Source organism: Takifugu rubripes, chromosome 21 (genome assembly GCF_901000725.2).
Source record: "Takifugu rubripes chromosome 21, fTakRub1.2, whole genome shotgun sequence".
Taxonomy (NCBI): Eukaryota; Metazoa; Chordata; class Actinopteri; order Tetraodontiformes; family Tetraodontidae; genus Takifugu; species Takifugu rubripes.
Genome location: NC_042305.1, coordinates 14,533,619 through 14,557,263, shown reverse-complemented (window position 1 = coordinate 14,557,263; position 23,645 = coordinate 14,533,619). Strand labels below are relative to the sequence as shown.

The window sequence follows — 23,645 nt, the reverse complement described above, 5'->3', positions numbered from 1 at the left end:
GAGAGAGAAAACATTTATTGTTTATGAGTGCGGCGCCTCGCAGGTCCTGTCAGGAGAGAACAGGGAGGTGAGGTCTGGGTTTGAAGTCTCTGATAAGAATGGTCCTCCCCTTCTTCCTCTGGACTTTGGAATCGTCCCCCGTCGCCAAACGGTCTGCACGTTCGTGCGGAAGCGGCGCGGTCGCGAGAGGTCGGCCGGACATTCCACGACGGCCGGACTTGGCGTTTGCGAGTTCCGCGTTGTTATAAAAATGTACAGAACATTTTTGTGTCTCAGTGCAAAAGATATATTTCAAAAGAACGTAAGGGGAGAGCCGTGGCCCCGCCCCTTCTCGCCTCCGCCCCGATGGGTCCGTGACCCGACTGTAGGAGAGGGCGGCCCGTTCGCCAGGCCGCCAATAAATAACCGACAGAAGCAGGTTTACAGTCACCGTCAGGTAGCAGCAGTGAGTTAGCTTCAACTTTAAATACATATTCACATGTGTCACTGTACAACCACGATTTATCAGAACAACTTCAACTACGGAGTAATAATTACAGTCCTGTTGACAATTACCATGACAACGACAACCGAGGAGTATTTACATCGCTCTTTCAAGTTTTGTGGCTTCGTTTCCTGTGTGTGCGTGTGTGTGTGTGTGTGTGCGCGCGTGTGTGAGCTTCCCAAGTGAAAGAAGGCAATGGAGTGTCTGTAGGTCAAAGGTGAGAGAGTGAGGTGGGGGGTGGGGGTGGGGGGCATCATCAGCTGGTACAAATGCTGTTGATGGAGATGATGGCCGGGTCCACCAGGCCCAGCTCCTCGTGCTCGTTGACGCAGAGCTGATAGCCGCAGCCGCGCCTGCGCTTCAGCGGCGTCACCTTGGAGTCGGGCTTGGCCCGGGGCGGCAGCAGGAAGCCCACGCTCCCGGCGATCAGCATGTGCCAGATGCTGTGGATGTAGAAGTAGTTCTCCTCCGTCTCCACGAAGGCGTAGAGGGCCACGGCCGACGTGGCGATCATGGTGCCCGGGAAGAGGAAGAACGCCCAGCGCTTCCAGGTGGGGGGGTAGCAGCGGCGGCGGCGGATGGTACGCACCGTCTGGTGGGCCGAGAAACACGTGCAACCATGGTTTTAACCACATTTTGACCCACAGAGCGTTTAAGGCGTTGTTGTCTTCCTGAATGCGTGATTTAATTAATGGCTTCTGCGTTATTCAGTGGATACACCTGCTAATTAATTAATGCAAGAAAATGACTGTTACATGAGCTAAATACGGCGAAGCTCTAGTAGAAGAGGCTTTTTCCAGGAAAAAGCTTGACTGGAATACAGATTCAATCATTTGTGTGCGACCACTCAACCACCTCTTATTTACGATTTTCTGGACTTATTTTGCTCATGAAGGAGCCGCTTGTTCAAACCTGAAGAAGGTTCAGGCCAGAGTCATCTCAGCTATTAATCATCGACTTTTGGATTGGAGTGAGAAAAGAGCCTCCGATTGGTCAGTAATCTCAACCACGATTATCAGCCATGCTGCTGTCGATGATGGATTCTCTGTTTATCTGTCTGGAGCCGTTTTTCAGGGCAACAATTGAAAATTTCGTCCATTAAATGGGTGCGATTGCATCAACTTCCTGGATGCCACGTTGCTGAGGTTCGTCTCAAATTTCTGCAGACTTCAGACTCAAAACTGCACCTTTGCTATGCTGGGTACCAGACCATCAAATGAGCATGGTAATTAACATTGTTTCAGCTCTAGTCGTTTGTAAAACATCATTATTTCTGACCCACCTTGAAGGCTTAATGTTGAAAATTTATTTTCATTCGAGAAATGCAGGAAAACAACTATTTTACTGTTCATAACTTCTGATATCTAACACTCTGCTTGATATTCTGGTTCTTTTAATACAGAGAACCCAGGTCATCAACAGGATATTGAAGCGGGAGAGCCCACGGTGACCAGGGCGGTTCACCTGTCACATTCCTATTCTAAAAAACCCAAAATGGGAGGGCACTGCCCTCATTCCCTTTATTTCCCTGCAGAGAGCGTCTGGAGAATGCTTATAGTTCTCTTCAGTCTTAATTCCAGCGTTGATTACTGGGTCCTTTTTCCCAGATAACATCATTTTATAGAGCTGCAATGCTGTAGGAGGAAATGAAGGACTAAAAATGGCCGCCATTTTAGATGCAAAGTGGCTCCCGGTTAAAGTCCCAGTTAAAATGTTCTTTCAGGGTCGACCCTGGTTCGGAGGGTTAGCCGTGTTTTACCACAAAAGAGCCGAAACCGCAGCGCTCGTTCTTCCTGCTGCTGACGCTCCTGCTGAGCGGCGGGTCCTCAGCGGCCCCCGCCTGACTGATCTAATTCAGCAGAGTCTGGGAACATTCGGTACGTCGGCTTTTGCTGAGACACGACGAGCTGAAATGAAAGGGCGCTTTATGGAGGAAAAAAGAAAGCGTGCGGCACTTCAGCTGCGAGGTGTGGCGCTGAGGAGGCTGAAAATAGGCACGCGCTACTGAACAGCCGATAACTCAGAAAGTGTCAACACCAGAACCAGGATTCATCTGTGAAACAACCGCCACATTGGCTGAGATCGATCTGACAGGGGAAAAAAAGCTGCTCCGCTCACCTTAAACTACACTGCGAGCTTACGGCGAAGGAAACACATCCCAACAATGGCGGCCGAGAGCTTTGTGGACACTAAATCCTCCAGAGTTGGCTGCAGTAGCGTACATGAACTCTGAAGCACTGCTTTTAACAGCACAGAGTATAGAGTGAAACATACAGTGGTATCTTTAGGGTTCACAGCAGGGGGGCCTCGTCTTCCTGAGCGTGTGAAGGATGCTGCGGCGAGGAACTCCCAGAGCTCCGACTCCCACACTCTTTCCAATGCAGAAGCGTCTCTGAGCAAAGCCACGGGCTCGTGTCAGAGGTTCCGCCGTTAAAGGCTTCTTTTTCGAGAACCTCGCCTGAAAGACTATTACTTTTTATCTTCTCAGCTGAGGGAGCACATTATGACTCGCTGGAAGTACACGCTGACTTATAATGGAACTACAACCCATGACTAATACCCACGGGCAGCAAAACTTTTAAAGCCCCTTCCCTGCATTAATATGAAATAACTTGACTGGTCAGGAATCCAGAGGTCTCAGCCGTGTGCATGTTCCAGACCCATGTTTCTGCACCGGGCTTAAGCGTCGGATTAAACTGTTAGCAGAGTGTGGAACAATGGGAAGACGGCGTCGACGCGTTTCATTTGCATGTTTTGACAAGCCTGACTGTAACCGTGAAACTCACAGGATTAATCACGTGTTAAAAAATGTCGCGTCGGCGGCGCCCATTAGCCCCTGTAGTGAAGTTTAGCGCAGGTGGTGTTAGCGGCTCTTACCCACGCAACGGCCATGATGCCCAGAGCGAACAGGCTGGGTCCCAGCAGGTTCCACAGGCCGTGGCGGTCCAGCTGCAGAGCCATGGACAGGGACATGGCCCCCAGCAGATACAGCACCTGCACGCAGGAGACGCGGGTCAATGAGGAGCAACTCAGAGGAACAGGAAAACACTGTTGAAAGGAGATGGAATACTGATGAAAGCAGACATTTGCAGCTGCTTTTGTCAGACTTTCTGTGGCTCCACGGCCTCGATGCGATAGTTTCACCTTGTATTCTTGGCATAGCCGGCACGCTGGCGGAGGGCTGGTGGGGAGCTGGCCGCTCCGCTGCTCAGAGGTTGAACAAGCCAAACGCAGAAAATAAAAAATGGAAAATTGAAAAAGAAAAAGAAAAAGGAAAAAATGCCTGATGGAAAAAAGGTGGGTGTTGATGTGGGCGGAAGTCTGTAGAGTTTGAGTGAAAGAGCAGAGAGAAATGTCTGGTACCGCTGAGGACGATAGACTGGGCCGGACTGGTATCGTAAACATGCACCAGATGTGCATTAATCTGTGGGGAAAATACTGGATCCTGTGGATTAGCCTCTTTAAGAGCCAAAATAAGAGCCCGCTGCTACATACTCTGCTATCTGGAGAAACGAGGGCAGCTTATATGGAATGAAACAGCAACCGTTGGCTTCTTTGTCAGCGAGAGGAGCTACGGCGACGACGGGACTTTGAATATCGTCTCATCGAGCTCGTAATTTGAAGCAAAGCCGCAGGATCTGAAAGAAAGTGAAACTGTGTGTGTGCGTGTGTGTGGGGGCTATCAACATGCTGTGATACACCTGTTCCAGCGCAGCTTAAGCTCATCCAGGAGGCCTGAGGTCTGAACGTGTTTGACAGAGAATGTGTGGAGAAATTGGGGATTTGTGAGCTGGGCGGGGGGGCGGGGGCTCCTGACCCGTCTGTAGGAGAAATGGACTAATTGGCACAGAGCTGGGTGGAGCGGAGCGGCGCACTGCGGCCCGAGGACTCGCCGCGGCAACAGTCATCAGTCATACCGCTGGGCTGGATTATTCGGTGGCGCCCAAACACGCAAATATACGTACGTATATATTACACACAGGCGCGGGCGCCTGGACGCACGTGCGGAGGCTGGGCTTCTCGCCGTAATAAATCTTTGTCATTAAGATGGACGAGCTCGCAGCAGTCCTGGCAGGAAGTCTATTTTTATCCTCCAGGTGAATTGTTATTCTTTTCAGCGTGGAATAAAAGAGTCAGCAAGATGATTTCCACCCTTGATCCTTTGGTTTAGTGTAGATTGGAATAAATTAGATTAGACCTGCACTGAAACAAATGCATCGCCGCTCACGTCCTGGTCCTGTGACTCAGTATAACCACCAAGCCGCCGCGTTATTAAATTGATTTACGAGATTCTGATGTAATAGCGTTCAATATGTTTATAATCTACTGAGGGACACGCTGATAGAGATAGGCTAAATGATGGATAACTTCATTCGACCGCACGGTGAATTTGATTCATGGCATCATCGAGAGGCTTTCGCCCACAAATCAAACACACAGATGAAATGGTCGCGACCTCCCTCAGACCACGGGTCAATAAAAGGAGCGTGGAAGCCATGAGGAACGCCTTTAGCTGTTTACAAACGGAACAGCGTGTAGAATAAATGAAAAGGTGGACGTGTCTCTGGTGAGAAGACGCTAGCTGTCAAGATAATGCCTAAGGTCACCTTTGATTTTTTTTTTCCTCCATAGATTTGTTCCAAATGTAGCCAAAAGATCCCTCGCGTCTCCTTCTTCGTGGTCTAGAAAGCTACAATATTGCCCCACCTGCACACACAAATCCTTGGACTACTGTCTTTATGAGGACCAGCCACAATGACCCCACATCAAAACGTGACCTCACTTGCCAGTAAGATTCTTATTTTGGTCATCACTCTGTTGCTTGCATGAACACACACACACACACACACACACACACACACACTTGCCAGTCCTGACATGTGCGACTTGATTAGTGACCGTGTACTGCAGCGCTCAGCAAAAATCAAAACTCTGGAGGACAGCAGATGTTCGTATCCTCTCCTCCCTCCCTCCACTCCTCTCCTTCCCTCCATCACACTCATGACCACAGACACACACGTACACACTGCTGGGACAGCTCCCGCGTTGGGGTTCAGCCAGGGCGTGACCCGGGGAGAGGGCGCACCTGTCGCCGCGGCCGCCTCGCTGTCATAACACGTTAACAGAGGGAGGATTTAGCGCCACTCTCACTGATCATGTGATTTCCATTGAAAACAAGCTGGTTCACATCTGACACAGCTCCTCCTCTCAGCCTCTGGAGTCCCTCCTCCAGGGCTCAACTCCTCTCATCCGGCCGATACCGTGCAGTTCACGCCCAGGCTGCGTCCCGGTCACGAGATATTTGCTCCAGGATGTCTGAAACGTGGCCCAGTTGGCCAGAAACGATGCCCGGTGTTGCTGCAAATGTCGTCATTCAGACGAAAAGAGATTCTACCGGGGCCTTTCTGATGAATCTGGCCAGGGGCCGCTGAGCTCGACGCCACCGACTCCGATGACAGCTGGCGGCTAACTCGCACGAACACGTGGCGTCGGCGACGCCCTCGATCCCCGAGGTCAAACGGAGCTGGACTCTCTGTCATTTGCAGCTCCGTTCCTGTGCACGTTGTTGTTCCCGTTGTTTTGTTCATTAAAGCTCAAACCGCCGGCCGGCGCGACCTCTTCTGGCATGTGACTGCGGCATCGATTCAACACGCTGACTCAGCAGCGGAGCAGCTTATTGACAGTCCACCACTGGCAGTGGCGCTGAACGCAACGCCATTGACCTTCATGCGTAACGGCCTTAAACGAAGCCGGCAAAATTACTGTTGTCAAATAGTCAACACACTCAGATTATGTTGTTATTTCAGAATGAAAAGCCCGGCGCTGACGTAACAGCGAGCTAGTCTCCAACCGCTATATGGAGACCTGGAGGCGGCGGCGTTTTGAGTGGCCGTCCACTCAAAGGTGTGAATGTGCTTTAAGAGTTGATTTTAACAACCTCCTGGAACATTAACAGCTATAGAAATAGAAAATATCTGGCGACTTGATCCACTCCTTCCTGTTCGGGTGTAATGAAGCGTACTTGACTTCCCACCAGCTTCGTTTGAGTAGATATAAAACAATATCAAGGGGACGGGAATAAACGGCGTCCACGCCCCCACCCGCACTTCATCGAAAACGCAGCCCCCCCTCGACACCCCTTCAGCGGCCCACCTGCTTGATGATGGACTTGAGCCTCGCCATGGCGATGACGGTGACCCACACGGACATGAGAGAGCCGAGGAAGTCGCAGAACTGCAGGACGTCGTACTCCATGATGCAGAAGACCACGATGCCCGGCTGGTCGCAGGCGTGGTAGAACTGTCAGAGGAGAGGAAGAACTGCTCTCAGTTCCCCTCCAACCGAGGGGGGTAATAAAATAAACCTTTGTGCTCATGGAGGCACGCAGGCTTTATTGTGCTAATTAAACAATGACTCCGTCCTAAATTAACTGTTTGCAGCCATTTTTGGTTTCTGCTTCCAGCCGCGCATAATTACAAACGCGAGCGTGCTTGTTGAGACGTACGGGCGGCGTTCCAGAAAACGATTCACTCACAGTGGAAAAGAACATGGTGAAGATGTAGACGGAAGCTTCCAGCAGGTAGTGGCTCCTGACGGCGATGGCCACGGGGGGCACGAACATGAGGTTACTGAGGCAGAGCAGCAGGGTGGAGAGCAGCTGGAAGCTGTAGGAGTAGGCCGCGGAGTTGTCTGTGCATCCCCAGCCCTCCCAGCCTGGCACACACACACACACACACACACACACACATCACCATTACAATTTATGCTGTCAGATGCATATGTCACACACTGACCTTTAGACTTATTTAAAATTTAAGGCATTTTTGAACCTTGCCTTTTCCCTCTTATTTATGTAACAGTCGTGAAATAAGTCAAGTGTATTTCTGGGACCATTTCACGGAATGACTTTGTTCCCCTCCTTCATCTCTGCCCTGCCCCCCTTCCTCCTCCTCCTTTACCCATCAGCCGTCGGCAGGAGGGTCCCTCCGTCTGAGCCTGGTCCCATTTTTTTCCTGTAAATTGGAGGTTTTCCTGCCACTGTTGTCAAGTTTTTTGGTTTCTGTAAAGCTCCTAGAGACAATCTGGTCACAACAGAGGCGAGTTAGATAGATCTTATTGACGTTGTCCGTGCCGTCCATCTATACTGAAGGAACAGACTCTCGAGGACACATACGCAGCTACAGATTCTGCATTATTGACGCAGCGTTAGGGTAACACTGGACCCAGTTCAGGGGACAGGAAATTCCATTTTGCGACGCTCTATCGTCGCTTGGTTTGAATATGCGCTAATCTCAGCAGAGGACGGCCCTTCATTACATTCTGATTGAATCTGAGCCACTACGATTCGAAAGGTTAAGCCCTAAATTGGGCTGGTGTTTTCAAATCCCCGACTGGCCGCCAGACTGTGTAAATATTCGCCGGCGTTGACAAGGACAGCGTCTGCGGCGTTTGACGGGCCAAAGGCGAGACCCGAATGCGAGATGCCTGACACGCTGTCACAGTCTGAAGCCCGACTGCGAATTAAACCAAGGAGAAAGCGGCTGTGATAAAAGATCAAAAGGAGGATTTAAATATTAAGAAAGGCCTCCGAGGACATGCTTTGTTTAGTTTCATAAGCTCATCTTTTATTGAAAAGCTGTTCATAATTATGAGGCTGTTTTACCGACTTATCAAAACAGCTCATATTAGAGATCCATTCCGGGCTGCGGAGCCACTTGGCGGACAGCGGCGCGGTTTAATCACATGGTTGCCAGTTCAGTTCCCGCGCACGCGACCTGCGCCGCCTCACCTCCGCTCGCTCCCATTCAAGGCGCGTTTTCCAGCAAATTAAAAATCCTTTGCAGCAGCGGCGCCCTAATTTTCCTCACGGAAGGTTTTAATCTTATCGTGAACGGAGGCAAAAGCCTGCAAGTGCTGAAAATTACATCCCGTTATTAATTCATGGCCACACACTTTGCCAATCGCTAATAGGAGATTCATAATTGAAGAGGCAGTGGAGTGACCCAGTATTTATGGAAGTGTTCTGTCAAACAGAATCTTTACTCTGTTTGACAGAACAAGAAGGTTGAAGTTGCAGCCAGAAACGGATGAAAGCTCACCTGCTTTGCATTCACAGGCAGCGTACAGGTAGTTGTTTGTGCGCAGCAGCTTGCACTGTCCGTACATGCCGCAGTCGTTGATGCACGGCGTCAGGTACGCGCGCATGTATATCTCAGTGGTGATATTAGTGCACACTTCAAACCTGGAAAAGGGGGGGAGGCACAAACAAGGAACCGGTTAGACGGAGGTGAAGATCATCCTGTGTAAACCCCACCCTCATTTCACCAAATAAAAGCGATTTATGGCAAACCTGCTGAACAAACCCGCCCGTATCAGCGTGTAAGTGTGATTATTATGAGCGCATTAGCACGCTGATGCTCATATTTCACCGAGGGCTAAATTATAGCCTCGCGGAGGGCTTCGTCACGGCACTCAGGAGATAAAAAAAAGGGGTCATCTCAGGGTTTCGAGGTGTCAGGTAGTTTTCCTCTGTCGGCTTTATGCAATCACGCACTCTCATGAGGCAATTACGGGAGTCATTTACCATAAAATATGCCCGTGCATTAAGGAGCAATAACGAATCAAAAGTCCTGCAGTGATTCGGCTTTAACCTTCCTTTTGTGTCTCAATTAGCTCCCCCGTCTGGGTTTTCCTAGAATATTCACAATATCTTGAGTATAATTCTTCTGTATGCCCCTTCTCGCGTCAGCATCCGATAACAATTCCAGAGAGACTTTTACAAGTGAAATACGCGCTGTTATTCTACAGCCGTAGAAAGTTAGGCTTTAATGCCGAGGCACTTCAGGGAATTACAGAAAGCAACTTGCACATTTATGCGTGCACTTTATCTCTAATTATAAATGTCTTATAAATAAAACTCAGCTCGGTTAACGAATGTGTCCCTCAATCTTTTTCTATTTTTAATGGCGCGGCGGATCATGGTGTTGTTTTGATTTAACAACGGTGCCGCTTGCAGCAAACAGCACCTATTTCCTCTAATGAGACCTGATTGATTTGGAGTGTGAGAATGTGTGGAGCTCCAAGATAAAGCCATTTGCCCGCTCTCCGTGGCATGCGAGGATGAAGCCGTGTCCCGTGCCATCTGTTGGCATTTGTTATTCAAATTCACTGGGAACTCCCGGGCGGCTCCAGGAAAAATGAAAAGTCGGCTTAATTCCATTCAGTTTGCACTCTCACGTCCTTAAAGGTTCGCCGGAGCGGCTCAATCTGGATTTTTTCCATTTTTTTCCTCTGGTGGATGTTTCTGGCAGTAAAAACAAACCTGTTGAGTCTCAGCTGGAATTCCATCAAGTAAATGGTGCTCTGTTCTCAGTTTTAGAGGCATTGGAATTAAAGTGCTAGAATGCACCAATTTGCGATTCAAGCTAAATTAAATCTGTTTTCCTAAACCTCGTAATCTTTCCCGGCAACATGTCATATGCCCGTGCGCCCCAGAAGAGCCCGGTTGAGGCTGACACCAAATTAATCTGGCTGCAGCAGATGGGAGAGGATGTGGCAGCGAGAAAGAGGCTGTGCTGCTCACAGCTCCCGCTCATTACCGCGCTAAATTATTCATTTTGGCTAAATAAACTGATGAGGGTTTGCTTTTGTTTGTTTCATTTTGCATTTGTCTTCCCACAACTGGGAGCAGACAATAGCTCACCACCCAGGCGCCGGGGGCCTCGGAGCCCGAAGGTTCTGGGTTCAGTTCCAGCACACGTTTGCAGCTTCGCCTCATGTTTGGGGTGGGATGGGGGGCAGTTTCTGCAGGTCCTCCAGTGACCTCCGACAATCCAAGACCAAGAACACTGATGTGAGACTCTAGAGGGGCTTTTGGTTAATGGGATTACTGGGTACCCAGAATGTTAAGGTTGATTAGTCATGATAGTGAATCCTTGACCAGGACTCAACCACTCTTTAAGACCCAGCAGCAGCAACCGTGTGGTTTTATTATGGTATGGACAATGTAAACGCTCCAACGCCACGGCCCAACGCTGAGGTGCAGACCGCGTGTGTGTGAGGGAGTCCTGCAGTGGACCAGTGGCCTGGCTACCTGTGTCGAGCCCCCAGAGAGGATTTCTGGCTTAATAAATCTCAGACAGAGAAAATCCCCAAAATCTATGAAACAAACACCTAACAGATGACAGATGAAGGCAGATAAATAAACTGTTGCCACCAGCGTCGTCTCATAAACGACAAATTTAGTTAAAATCCCGAGTGAAGCTGAGCAAACACACGCCGGGGCCGTGTTTGCCGTCTTACCCGTGTGTAGTGGCGCAGAGAGAGCGCAGGCTGAGGTACCAGGTGCCCGTTTGGGGGTAGGGGATCCTTAGTTTGGTGATATTAGTCGAGGTGTTGACAGAGAGGAAGAAGCCGGCCATTGACTCTGCAGCAGATTAGATTTCAGGAGAAAGTGACGCTCTGGTTCATACAAAATGTCTGCTCTCTGGCGGCGATGTCTGCAGCCACTTGCCTGATTCGCATCTCAGCGTGGCGTTCTCCGGTATGAAGAGAGGCACCCCGTGGTTCAGGCAGCCGAACACCGTCACGTTCGCTCCTCTCAAGGCCGACTGCGGGAGGAAGCACAAGCAAATGTCACCTGTCTGTCTCACCACAAACCATCTGCCGCCACCATGGACCAGTTTCTCTCTGGCCCCGAGCGAGTAAACGCTAAAAACCAACAAATCAAGAGCGGTCCGCTACGCCTCTGCAGGCCTCCAGCACCTCAACAAAGATGTCAGCAGTTTATCTCCTTAAGCATCAGTTATACATTAGCATGCACATGCATTTAAAAAGAAAAAATCCTGCAGAGTTATTCAAGCCTCCGGTGCTGCATATGCTTATACAAACAGGCCTGCTCAGGAAAAGAACAACCGGCATATAAATACCAGCAACAAATTACAGCGTGCACTTGTAAATCACCCAATGGGCAGTCGGCCATCAAACTCTAGGTTTCAAATCCACTGTAATTTATTCACATTGTGGAAGAGGAGAGGAAGCGGAAAAGTTCCGACACTTTCCAACAGCAAAAAACCTGCTAGTCAGAAACAGCGGAACAGTTTTTGGCAGGCGTAAACTCGCACAACATTTTAAAATGTGGGGTTTTTTTTTTCCGAATCCGTTTGAGGGCCGGGAGAAGCTGGCTCTGAAAAATAAAAAATCCTCTGCAGCCCGAGCTCAAAATGAGCGTGATGCATATGCAAAGGGTTGGCAAAGTTGTTGATTAATGCAATGACTCAACAAACACTTTGCCAGGTGCTAATTTTTCAGGCTTCCTGAACGCACCATCTGGTCCCGACTCTCGTGGTAGTAAGTCTCAATCACACACACACACAGACACACACACACGCAGACGCACACACACACCAGTTTTCATCTCTGATGAGGAGGTGAACATGAAGCTGTGATTGGCGGTTGGGGCCGTCCAGGGAGCCGCAGATGGCTGAGGAGGCTCCAAAACCCAAACGGACGCTTATCAGCTGATCTGAGTGCATCAAAGTCAATTTAAAAATCCCTAACGAGGGGCAGGAACTTCTGCAGCGGTTCCTGAGGCTCCATCTTAACATCTCTGAGGGTCCCCCCCCCCCACAGAGGAACAGAAGGGGCAGCAGCGAGGGCTCTTCAGGGAAAACCCGCTGTGACCACCAGCCCTTTAAAATAGTCCCACATTTAGGATGTCAAGCATCCATCAATCATCTCACCTAATCAGCAGAGATGCACACACTCCAACAACAATCCCACAAAATAAGATTAATGTGCACTTCCTCTTTTGTGCACAGGAAATGACATAATCTTCAAGTGGCTTAAGCCCGTTTGATCACAGTCATAATCCCGGTTCTCCTCCTGGTGACTCTTTGGCACTTGTGCTCAAATGTTAAGCTCCTTTCTAAGTGATAGTGACCCTAATTCAAGGACAACGAGCACAAAAACACGGCTCGTCCGCGCCGATTGTTCGAGTTTAACAGGAAAACTGAAGCTACTGCGCACAAAAAGGGTGGAAGATTCAAAATGATTTCCTGAAACACAACCAAAAAAATTGATGCTCCGGGAATTTACATGCATGATGTGATTCAAGGGGAAATACGTCAAATTAAGATGCTCTCAAGATTATTCTGAGACACCTGATCTATCCAAAACATCTCATCTGAACCTGTCGTGAGCCTGTGTGTGTGTGTGTGTGTGTGTGTGTGTGTGTGTGTGTGTGTGTGTGTGTGTGTGTGTGTGTGTGTGTGTGTGTGTGTGCGTGTGTGTGCAGTGAAATTAAGATTTCCCTGATAACTTTGGATGCTCTTCCAGCTCTATCTTCAAGATCATCACATCATTTCCCATCAGGATGGAGCTTCCTGTTGCTGTCAACAATCAAAATGATCCGATAAGATCAAAATCATTCCTTTGCAAATCTTTCTGTGATCTCAGAACTCTTCCCTTTCCCCCCCCCCCCACCGGTTTTGTATGTCCTGGTTTGTTGTGAAGAATCCTCAGTGAAATATATCAGTGCTGGAGCTCAGCAAACATCAGCCGGATGATGCCAGTGTTTCATCTCTTTTTTAAAAAGTACAGGCAGTTTTAGGGGTTTTAGGAGCATTAAAACATTGATGAATGCTTATTGGGCCGGCAGAGAGGCACGGGCCTCCTGTGGTTCTGTGGTCCGGGTCGGAGAACTCTCCGTCCCCTTGACATCCTCTAAATCCAAATATTGAGCCTCCATCAGGGTCCAGAGGGGAGGGGCAGCGATTAGACTAATGTGCTTGTTTTAGGACTGAAGCCACACGGGGACGGGGGACATGCAAACACCTGGAATGGAATCCAGAGGTGGTTAATAACAGGAGGGGACCGGGGGGACGGGGGGGGGACGGGTCTTCACCACTCATAACGGTTACGCCTTCATCTCGGTCGGTGTCGGCGCTAATACCACAGTTATTGGAGTGTGTATTGAAGCTAAATTGTGGGTTAAAAATACTATTTCTAGTGCTTTAAAAACATTGTTTTGCACAATAAATTGAAGGGAATGTCTGGAAACCGGTGGAATGGTATGTTCCGTGTAAGCTCCTGGCAGTATGACGCCCCCGATCGTGATTATCTTGCAGACCATGACAAATGGGCAATTCCATCTGCTGTGGGTATAATCGTGTTTATGCCTCCGAAGAGCCCACTCTGGCGCTGGACGTTATTCTCCTCTGGTTTTGAAAAGCCGTCTGCTTCTGCCCGCCTCCACTTTTGTGTCACGCCACAGGTTCGCTGGGCTAAAAATATCCAGTACCTTTCCCTGAATGCTGAGATGAAACTGATATTAATCTGGCTGCGAGGAAGACTGTGAAAAAGCTCATTTCTCAGAATGTCAGGATATTCCTTTGAACCGAGCAATCAAAGATATTTGTTGGAGGCTTTGCTTTTCATCTTCCCCTTCTGCGACGACGGTTCTGTTCGGCAGAAATGTTTAAAACCCCGTCGCTCGCCGGTGTCCCGGCTCCCTGCGGACCGCCGTCGCTGCTGTAAATCCACTAATGTGGGAAGTCCAGCTCAACTGAGACATCGGCGATCACGGCTTTATCTCCTCAGAAGTGGGAAGACGTGTCCCAAATGATCGCTCGATGCTAACTTCTCCAGTTCTGATTAACAGGCAACTATTAATCAGCAATATAGTCCTGTACACTGGCCTTTAATAAATACTGAGTGTAACTGGGTACAAAGAGACGTTTAGAGTGATGGCTCACAGTAAAAACTCACTTTTACCTGACAAGACAAATGAGGCAGTGTTAACATTAGCATGCTAACTGCCTAAACCCAGGCAGACAGGAGCATCACCGTCCTTCCATTGGCAGACGGGACTTAAACAAAGCAGGAAAAACACAGTAGCCATTAACGTCAAAATAAAGCAAGCTACAGCTATAACTCACGTTAACGGATGAAATATTGAAACCAGGCATTCGATGTGCTGAAAACACATGTATTCAGGTACGAAGCGGTGTTGTTGATCGATTGCGGTCCAACGTATTTCCATTTGTGTGAGTGATCGCCCTCTATGGGCTGAAACTCAGCTTATGCGATCAAATTTTGCTATGAGCTGAGATGGAGGTCGACGACGTTTTGGCGGCAGCTTTCAGCAGGAACCACCACTTTGTTCCACCCCAGCTATAGAAACAAGCACATGCGGACTTCCTGCTGCCTGCTGCAACCACGACGGTCGAGATAAATGGGCTCTCAGGGGCAAACGTCGCCGCGCTATTAGTATGTCAGAGGTTATGTCATGGTTAGCTAGCTTTGATGAGAGTGTATGATGTATCTTCTTTTGCACGTCTGTGTGTGTGTGTGTGTGTGTGGGGGGGGGGGGGGGGGGGGGGGGGGGGGGTCTTTCGGAGAACTACTGGATTTATCATAAGTACTCCCAGAGCCCCGCCCATAATCAAGGCTGTTTCTTCATGTTTACTCACCACGTTGAGTTTCAGCTCCATGTTGAGGACGCCCCCGCTGTCTAAAACGGGCATCAGGTTGATGGCGAACACGGCGGCTCTGTCCGGAGGGATGGATATGTTTGGCCCAAAGAAGACATAGAAGTGAACGGAGAAGGTGTCCAGCTCGTTGCGCAAAGTGGGCCGGATGGGCCAGCACTTGTTGGTGTCGACGGCGGGGGCGATGTAAACGGCGTTGTCCTCCGAGGCGCGGCTGCTGTTGTGGAAGGAGCCCGGCAGGGCCGGCGCCGAGAGCGTGTCGGCCAGGGAGAAACCCAGGGCTGCTCCGAAGGACTGGGGCATGTTCATGGAAGAGCTGGGCTGGGCCGGTTCCTTGGACTGGTTGGACTTGGAGCAATCTGATAGATGCATTAAGAGGTTCAGGATGGAGGGGAACATCAGGGGAACAGGTCATAACATTTTATATAAGATGATCAGCTCAAAAAAAAAAACCCAAACAAACCGAACCAGCCAACGTCAAACAGCAACTGGGTCGGCGTGTTGTTGACGCGCACGTGGAGCAACCGAGTCTTTTGCAAACGCTCCCCTTGGGCTGGCTGCCATAACATAAACAGCGCGTTTTCAGCGCCGAGCGCCGCCTTTTAATGAGACAAAGATTCACAGTAATTGCAGACAACGTGCACGAAGCAGCGCGCTGCGGAACGGTCACTGATGGCAACTGGCAGAGCCCCAACCGATCCATCCAGTCCTCTGGGGAGAGGATTTTCAAAGGCTTCTCCTGATTTGTTTGCACGCCGTTGTCTCGGAATTGGTTTGAAGTAGTCTGACGTGCGTAAAGACAGCCGAGGTGCTCCTAAAAATACCGAGACGCCGCCATCCGCGGTCAGACAGAGGCGAGGAGCATCTGAGCGGAAGCAGCGGGGAATCAAATGCAACCCACATTTTAGATGCTCTGGGTGGCACAAAAAACGGCAGCAACAAACAGAAGCTGCCTTCGAAAACACACGTGAGGGACACCTACAGCGGGAACGCTCCTCACTTATAACGAAAGGGATGCGGGGCGAGGTTCGAGATCCCCGCACGTTCCTGAGGCAGTTGATAACAATAACCAATCAAAGGTGAGTCCTCCAGACACTCTATGGAGCCGAGGTGTTTAAATCCACTAAAGGTCAAGTAAGATCCGCCTGGCAGGCAGAGGGAGAGTGTGAATAATTAGTCCCGGCGTTGCCATGGCGACAAAGTGCACCGTATAGAGTCCAGCAGAGAGAGGGAATGGCGACGCAGGAGGAGGCATTCCGCGGATCCGTGAGCCATCTTCTCAGCTCAGGAGGAAGGCCAGAGCAGCGATCTCTGGCCACTCGGAAAAATGGCTCAGGTTGCAAAAAAAACGACACTTTTAGGGGGGATTCGTCCCAAAATGGCAGCTCTGTTTCGGTCTAAACACGCACGTACAGACCTGCAGTTCCTCCAAACACGTCCGCAGACGTTAGAGGATGTTTGGAAGGTTTGACACCAGAACTGAAGAGATTCGGCAGCAAAGCCGCTGTGAATTAAAGACAAACGCTTCCCAACACTGTTGGAATTCCAGTGAAAGCCTCACCTGTCACCTGCACGCCGATGCGGAAGTAGACGTCGGAGTTGGTCAGGTACCTCTCCACCAGGACGTAGTACCACTGCTCCCAGGCCGGCACCGCGGACTCCAGCTCGCAGGGGTTCCACTCCCGGCAGTCCAGGGCGCTGGAGTTGTGCACGGGCGGCGCGCGCGCTCTTATCTTCAGCACCACGGCACAAGCGTCGCTGCTCTTGTTCCTGGTGCTGCAGTCCAGCAGCTGAACCTTCACCTTCGACACGTAATTGGGGACGAAGACTCTGCGCGAAGCGAGAAGCAACAGCGGTCGTTAGGAAGGCGCCGCCTCTCCCGCAACGTTCGGGTTATTTGCTGCTTAATGTGATTCATCTGAGTCACGCAGACTCTGATTAAAGCGTTTTCTTCCACAACCTCCTTCAACCTGAATTTGGAGTTCAGCTCGTCGAGCCGGAGGAAGAGGGGCTCTGATTGCAAGAACGGGACCAGCGGACTCACTTGTAGAGGGCAGATCTGTTGCGGGCGGGGATCATCTGGTCGATGAAGTACCCGGGGTACAGCACCGAGACCCCCACCAGCCTCTGGACGATGAGCTGCGGTTGGAAAAGGTACTGACATTCCTCAGACAGGCCCTGAGACAAGACACGACACCCGGTTAGCGCTGCGTCTGGTTCGGATCTCTCCATCTCTTCCCCCCCCCCCCCCCCCCCCCCGCGCAGCACAGAGATTTACAATCAGGGGAGTGTGCGTGGCGGCTGCACATGATGCGCTGTGAAATTAGTTTCAAAAGAGAGCGGCGGCGCCTGTGCGAGACTCAGAGGGACAGGTGTGAATGCCAAATGAGCTCCTTCGTTGCTGTCACCCGGTCACTAATCCCTCCTGCCGCCGCGGCGCGCAGCGTCACTCCGAGGTGACCCTTTGATTTATTACGGCGCATCGGCCGCGCCAGCACCCGCAGCACCCGCAGCACCCGCAGCAGGTTCTCATCAGGGCTCTCCGAAAGGCTTTTTGTTTGATTTCATTCTTAAACTTTGAAGAAGCGGGGGACGCAGACTTTAACGTTTTCTCGTCCGATTCGCCATCCTGGCAGAAACCTGCTCTGAAGCACTCGGACCTGTTTCTGCCTTTAGCTTCCATGAGGTTTTTTTGGTGCTTTAGTGTTAAAGATCCGTTTTTAAAATCCGTTTTCATTATGAATTTGAAATATTTTGTCATATTTGGGATATTCGGACTTTAAAAACAGCTGATAAAGAACTTTATTTTTAGAAAATACGAGAAACGCTAACTAATATAAGATTGAGCCTTTGGGGAAAAGAAGGGACTTTCATTTATCAGCAGTATCGGAGGCCCACCATGTCGGAATCATTCCTTCAGCTTTGGACGATGTCATCCATAGATATCTTTGGGATATCTGATGAAAGAAGGCTGGTAAGAAACCACCTTCCTCCAAAGCTGAATATAGATCAAATATTTGCCGATGGCAGACGGCAAAGAAAAGCATTTATGGTGTTTATGATAAGATACAGTTCAGAACTGCCTCTGAACCCATTTCTTAAGTCAATATTTGGCCTTCCAAATGCAGCGTACGCTCGCTCCCGACCGAGGCATCGCCTATCCGTGACAACAACATTGCTCAAAAAAAGCAGAATCTGAAAGGAGAACACCGTTCCCATCTGGTTCCGTGTGGTTGGAGGCTCGGCGTGTTTCAGCCAGAGCAGCCAGAGGCCCGGGGGCGGACTGGCGGAGCTTTCAGAGGGAACCTTTGGATTTGGAGCCAGGGCAGCGGCACAAAGACTGAACAGCTGAACACAATGCCAGGGACAAATTGATGGGGATCAAATGGAAATCCGTGGGCAAAGATGGAAAAATTACAAGGGAAAAAAAGATGAATTTAAGCATTAGGATTCCTGTGAACGTGCACTTTAGCACGAATGAAGCCCTTTTCTGCTGCTCATTTTGCGGTAACGCCCAGGAAGGATGGCAGGGTTTATGGGGGATGTCCTCATTTTTCTGATGGAAATCACATGACAGCCACAGAAGCGGCGGCGTTATTTGCTTTGGCGACAAATTGATGTCGAACTTCCTCTCCGCTGATCATCCATCCCAGATTGGGTGGTTGTGGACCCTCCTGATCGGCAGAGATTCTCTTTCTCTGAGAGGATCCAGCCCAACCAGGTTCAGAAAGTCAAGTGCAGGTTCCGATTTTAGGGTCAATACCTGATTCGGAATGTGATCATACTCCAGAACCTCTGTCATTCCAGTCATGTCGCATCATTTGGGGCCAGAAATAACTGCGTTATCTTACACTTAGATTGCTGGAGATTGTTTTTTATCATAGCAACAGAGGCAGCAACATAGCAACCCTTTCTTTTTACAACTAGCATCTCTAGAACACCCCGACCTCCCCATTATAGATATATTTTAGAAAGTGAATGTGACTTCTATCATAGCAGGAAAACGTTCCAAACTGCGGCTCATCAGCATGATTAGGATTGTGCACGTGTTGTTAGTCACCATTAGCCAGCGTAGCTACAAACCCATCAAACACTGCGTACCTGCTGGATTGGCGCTCACCTTGACTGAGATTTTGCCCTCATCCTTGGGCAGATGCGCAGCCAGGAACCAGTCTCCGGGGAGCGGGCTGGTCACGTTGAACGCCCCCGTGGTGCGGTTCGGGAGGGTCCACGTGAGCGTCACAGCGAACGACCCTGGGACCGCCGTGTCCCCGGGGAAACGGGTGCGCAGCGGGTTGATCACCGGCGGAGCCCCGGACCTGAAGTATCTGAAATCCACAGGCAGAACCGTTCATTTTGAAACACGGCAGCAGTTAAACTCGCGCATCTCCGCCCACCAGCGTTTTGCGACGCCGGCAAATGGAAAATGTAAATGGAGAAAACGCTTTAGCAGCAGTCTGTCCGTGCGCCGGGGCCACCTGGTAAGAGCTGACGCTGCTCAGGTTTAATCACCGGCTGTAACCTTTGTTCCCAGCGGTAAAGCGCACGGGCCGATTCACGGCTATTTATAGGAGGAGGAGCGCGCGTGAGCTTCGGCTGGAGGTGGAGGAGGTGGTGGCGGTGGGGTGGGGGTGTCTTACACAGTCACGTTGCGGTTGGGGCAGCTGTCTCCGAACGTGCCGCCCTGCTCCTTGAAGGTGATGAGGTTCCACACGGCGATCATGGTGTCGTCAGGCACGTTGAAGTGAAACAGCTCCACACTGGCGAAGGACTTGAACGCGCTCAGCTTGCGAGGCGTCCGGGTGAAGTACTCGGTCACGAAGAGGCAATCTGTGGGAGGAACAGACAGGGGGTGGTGAGCTGGCGACGGGGACCCGAGCTTGGCGTCCACCACTGTGAGGAACTTTAGTCTTTGTCTTATTTCGTGTTTATGGCGTTAGCTCCATCTTTGTTTTAGCACATGGGGACCTTTGCATTATTAACACGCTACCAGCAGGGCTGCTTTAGCATGCTAACATTCACCTTGTGGAGTTAAAACAAAGGTGACGTTAGGAGTGATGCAGGAGTCTAAAGATCCCCAGCGATCGTTTGATTTGATCTGTGACGCTCAACAGCCACCTGCTTGGTGGAAGTAAAAACCTGATGGGCACAAATCCCCTCGTGGATGAAGTAATTGGGAATATTCTAATGAAGCCCACAGTGCTGCGAGCGAGGTGGCGCTCTGAAAATCCACTTGTAAAGACAACGCAAACAATGTCTCAGCCATATTATTTATGTGAGAGGCACCGGCCTCCCCTCGGACTTCAGTTCATGACGCCGAGCATGTCTCCGAAAGCGCCGCGCGGCCTGCGAGGGCGAGATCCTCTAAAAACGTGATCCCCGCTACAGCGGGAGGCGTTCCGCGTGCGCGCTGACTCCCTCACATCCGCATTATTCCGAATCCCTGGATTACATCCCACTGACGGCTCTGGGTATAAAAGCCGCAGCACAAGTGACAGGTGTAATCTCCAATATTACCTCCCCCAGCCCGGCTGGCGCCGAGCAGGCTCGGCAGGGAAGTCCGGGAATGTACGAGAATTTGAGCGGGAATCGGCCTCATGTTGTACGGACAGGTGTCGTCCTGGTATGAGCGCGATAAAGTCGATAAAGTGGGAGGCAGTGATGTTCGTTGGGGGGGAACAACGCGACGGCGGCTTGAGGTTTGACTGCAGGAGAAGATTTTTCTCTTCCCAAAACGCTCCCTATTGTGTTCAAAATCAGCCATCTGTTCCAAAAAGGACACCTGCAATTTTCTTTTTCTCCCCCTCTCCCTGGGTTTTGTTTTCGGAGCAGGGGTGTTTCATCTCTGCTGCAATTTGCACAGAATCGCAAAGTTTCCCAGCGCGTTGGGCCGCGCTCAAGGACCGGGCGAGAGGAAAGCTAACGCCGCGGGAGCCCGATTCGTGCGCGTGCGATAGCGCGGCGGGAGGGAGAGCTGTCGCTCTCCGGGGCTTCCATTGTCGCTCCTGCTCTTCCGCTGCCTTCAAGGTGCCACACTGGAGAGTAAAGAAGCCCTCTGCAGCCCCGGGCGCGTCGGGAAAAACCGGTGAATGAAAACCTGCTGGTGAATGTGCGGCGTGTTCTAATGAAAGAAGGAAGAAAGCTGGTGCCAGAACTCTCACTGATGGAGCCAACCTTGAATACTGAAGCGGAGGCCTGAGCTCACCCAACGCTCCGGCCGTCAGCGTCATCACAGCCTCCTTCCACCCCCACCCCCCCCCCCCAACACGCCGGACTCTGGGATTTACCTCCCTGGCACGGCTCACCTGTCAGATTAGGCCCCGTCGCACCGACGCCGATTGATTTTTTTGATTTTTTTTTCTACCTGCTGCCACCGAACACGTCTCGGCGCCACCTTCCTCCTGGCAAAGTAACCTCAATTAGAGGAACGCTAGAGAGCGTTGCTCCAAATTAAGGCTTCGCAAAGCCCCACCTGGAGGTCAGGGCCCTCGCGGAGATAATCAGAGGATGAAGGGGGGAAAAAAAATCTAATTCTACCACTCCTCAAATGTTTAAATCATCCAAGACGTTCCCGCTGCTGGGTGTAAAACGGGACGCTGCCATGCTTGTTTTGGAGATGAATCCATCATATATGCGGCGCGGAGGTGAGGAATAAACTATTCCTTATAGCCAGGTGCTGGCGAGACAGGCTAAGCTCGGGATGAAAGAGCCTGTTTATTTTTAAACGCCATTCATCTTATTGACAAAATGCATCAGGACAACGCACCATGAGAGCTGCAGCGCGCATCCCCGCGCACGCAAACGTTGTTTTCCTGCAAAACCAAGACGTTGGGAGATAAAGGCAGCGGAACGCTTAAAGGCTTTCTCAGAGCACGTCTCAGAATTCCGTAATCTCCTCAACGTGCGCCTCCCTATCACTGTTTTACTCCGTTACGAGTTTAATGCGGCTGTAATCCCGCTTTTCTTCATCTAAACTGGAGGTTTAGCCTGGAATGTTTGTTTGGATCTTCTCTCAAGTGTATTTTCTTTGAGAGGAGACAATGGGAAGGGAATTTCCACACCTCCGGCTGGAACAAGGCACCCTCGTCTCAGCCTCAAAACAGAGACGCCTCGTTTATCTGGAGCGGAAGAACCAGAAAATTACTCAAATATTGCCTCGATCTGTTGACCCCATAAAAATCTCGTGTACAGAAGTGGAATAATAAATGATTCAAACCAAAGAGAAGAGGAAGGAGAAATTGATCTGAACTTCGCCCAATTCCAATTATTCCCTCCACCTGATGCAACAGCAACAAGTCTATCCAACACACCTCCGATGTCCCTGCCAGCACGGCGTGTACCGGAGGAATGGATTTATTGTTGTCCCACTATGGAGCTGTAAAGGCTCTCGCGTCACATGGCAAAGACGTTCAGAGGAGCGAGGAACCGCAGGTGAACGCAGACGAACAAAACAACTGGAATAAAAGGAGCCGCTGATGAGGTCTAACTTCAGCATCGGAGGCTCCTCGTCCGGTTACAGCCGACAGCTTTGCTGTTCATCACAATAATCAGGGAGCAGGAAAGAGCAGCAACACTTTACCCCGCCGTCAGTTGGATTCTAACAGTATCTACAAACAAAACAAGCCCAAAGTGCAGCCTGGTGTCATCGCGCGGGGGCATCTTTTAACGTGTCCTAATCAGCAGAATCCGCGTCCCCGAACTTAAATAGCTCGGAACGATGCTTATTTCGCCCCCCCTCCTCCTCCTGCGTGTTTTCAGCCGCTGCGGAGGCTGAAGAGCCGCCGCAGCGGTGGCTTCCGCCGCCGCGGGCAGCGTTTCAGCACCGCGGCCGGGCGGACAGCTCCTCGCGACTCGGAGCGCCAGCGGCGCGCGCGCGGGGCGGGCAGGCGGGCGGGCGAGCGCTCGCGGACAGGGCGGAAGCGGGAAAGCACTCACCTCCGAGAGCGCAGAGAGCGACGCAGACGAGCAGGAGCAGCCGCGGAGGGCCACGTCCCGACCCCCGACGCTCCGGCCGCCACATGGTTAGACGCGAGATATCAGTCGGTGGGCTCCAGCCCGGCTGCAGAGCTCAGGCGCTGCTCCGCTCTACATTTTTTCAGCTTTTTTTTTTTTTGCCAACGACCAGCTGTTCCTGGGTGACGTAATGGAGCCGAGGCCGGGACTGCGCCTCCCCCTTTGGCTTTGATTTGACAACCTCAATATGTCGGCTCGTTCTCATTGGACCCGCGGCCCCGTCAGTCCCGCGGACGGCGCGCGCGTAGATTGCAGCACATTGGGTTCGTCATTTGGACACGCAGGGACGAGAGGGGGAGCACGGAGGCTGGACGCTGGGAGCCCTGCTCCGGGAGGGGGGTGCTCACCACCCGGGATGAGCCGGGGAATGGGGGGGTGGGGGTGGGGGGGTGGAGGGGGAGGCGGGACTCGTCCAAAGATGAGCTCCGGAGCAGCCTCCTAAACTGAGATGTCCCAGGAAACTGCAGTGTTTACGTTGTCTGGCTACTTCTGCTGCACTGCAGCGTGTTTCAGTCGCAACAAAACACACAACAAAAGAATAAAGGTTGTGTTCACAGATGTTGGCTGGGGTTCGGCTTCTCCTCCCAGCTTAAACATGAACAGGCATGATAAAAAACAAACAAACAAAGGATCTATCTTGCTGCTCCATGTATGTAGTT

General features: G+C 50.9%; 1 protein-coding gene across 1 annotated transcript; it reads right to left on the bottom strand.

The window, feature by feature from the left end:
- Nucleotides 1-23,172, bottom strand: tmem8b (transmembrane protein 8B). The gene is made up of 13 exons (XM_029830126.1): nucleotides 22,909-23,172; nucleotides 19,614-19,803; nucleotides 19,094-19,301; nucleotides 17,018-17,151; nucleotides 16,535-16,803; nucleotides 14,956-15,332; nucleotides 10,998-11,094; nucleotides 10,787-10,910; nucleotides 8,584-8,726; nucleotides 7,020-7,198; nucleotides 6,638-6,784; nucleotides 3,362-3,478; nucleotides 1-1,076 (listed from the first exon to the last, which is right to left on the bottom strand). The coding sequence occupies exons 1-13, from the start codon at nucleotides 22,991-22,993 to the stop codon at nucleotides 741-743; spliced, it is 2,406 nt and encodes an 801-aa protein (XP_029685986.1). The 5' UTR covers nucleotides 22,994-23,172; the 3' UTR covers nucleotides 1-740.
- Between the last annotated feature and the right edge of the window lie 473 nt (nucleotides 23,173-23,645).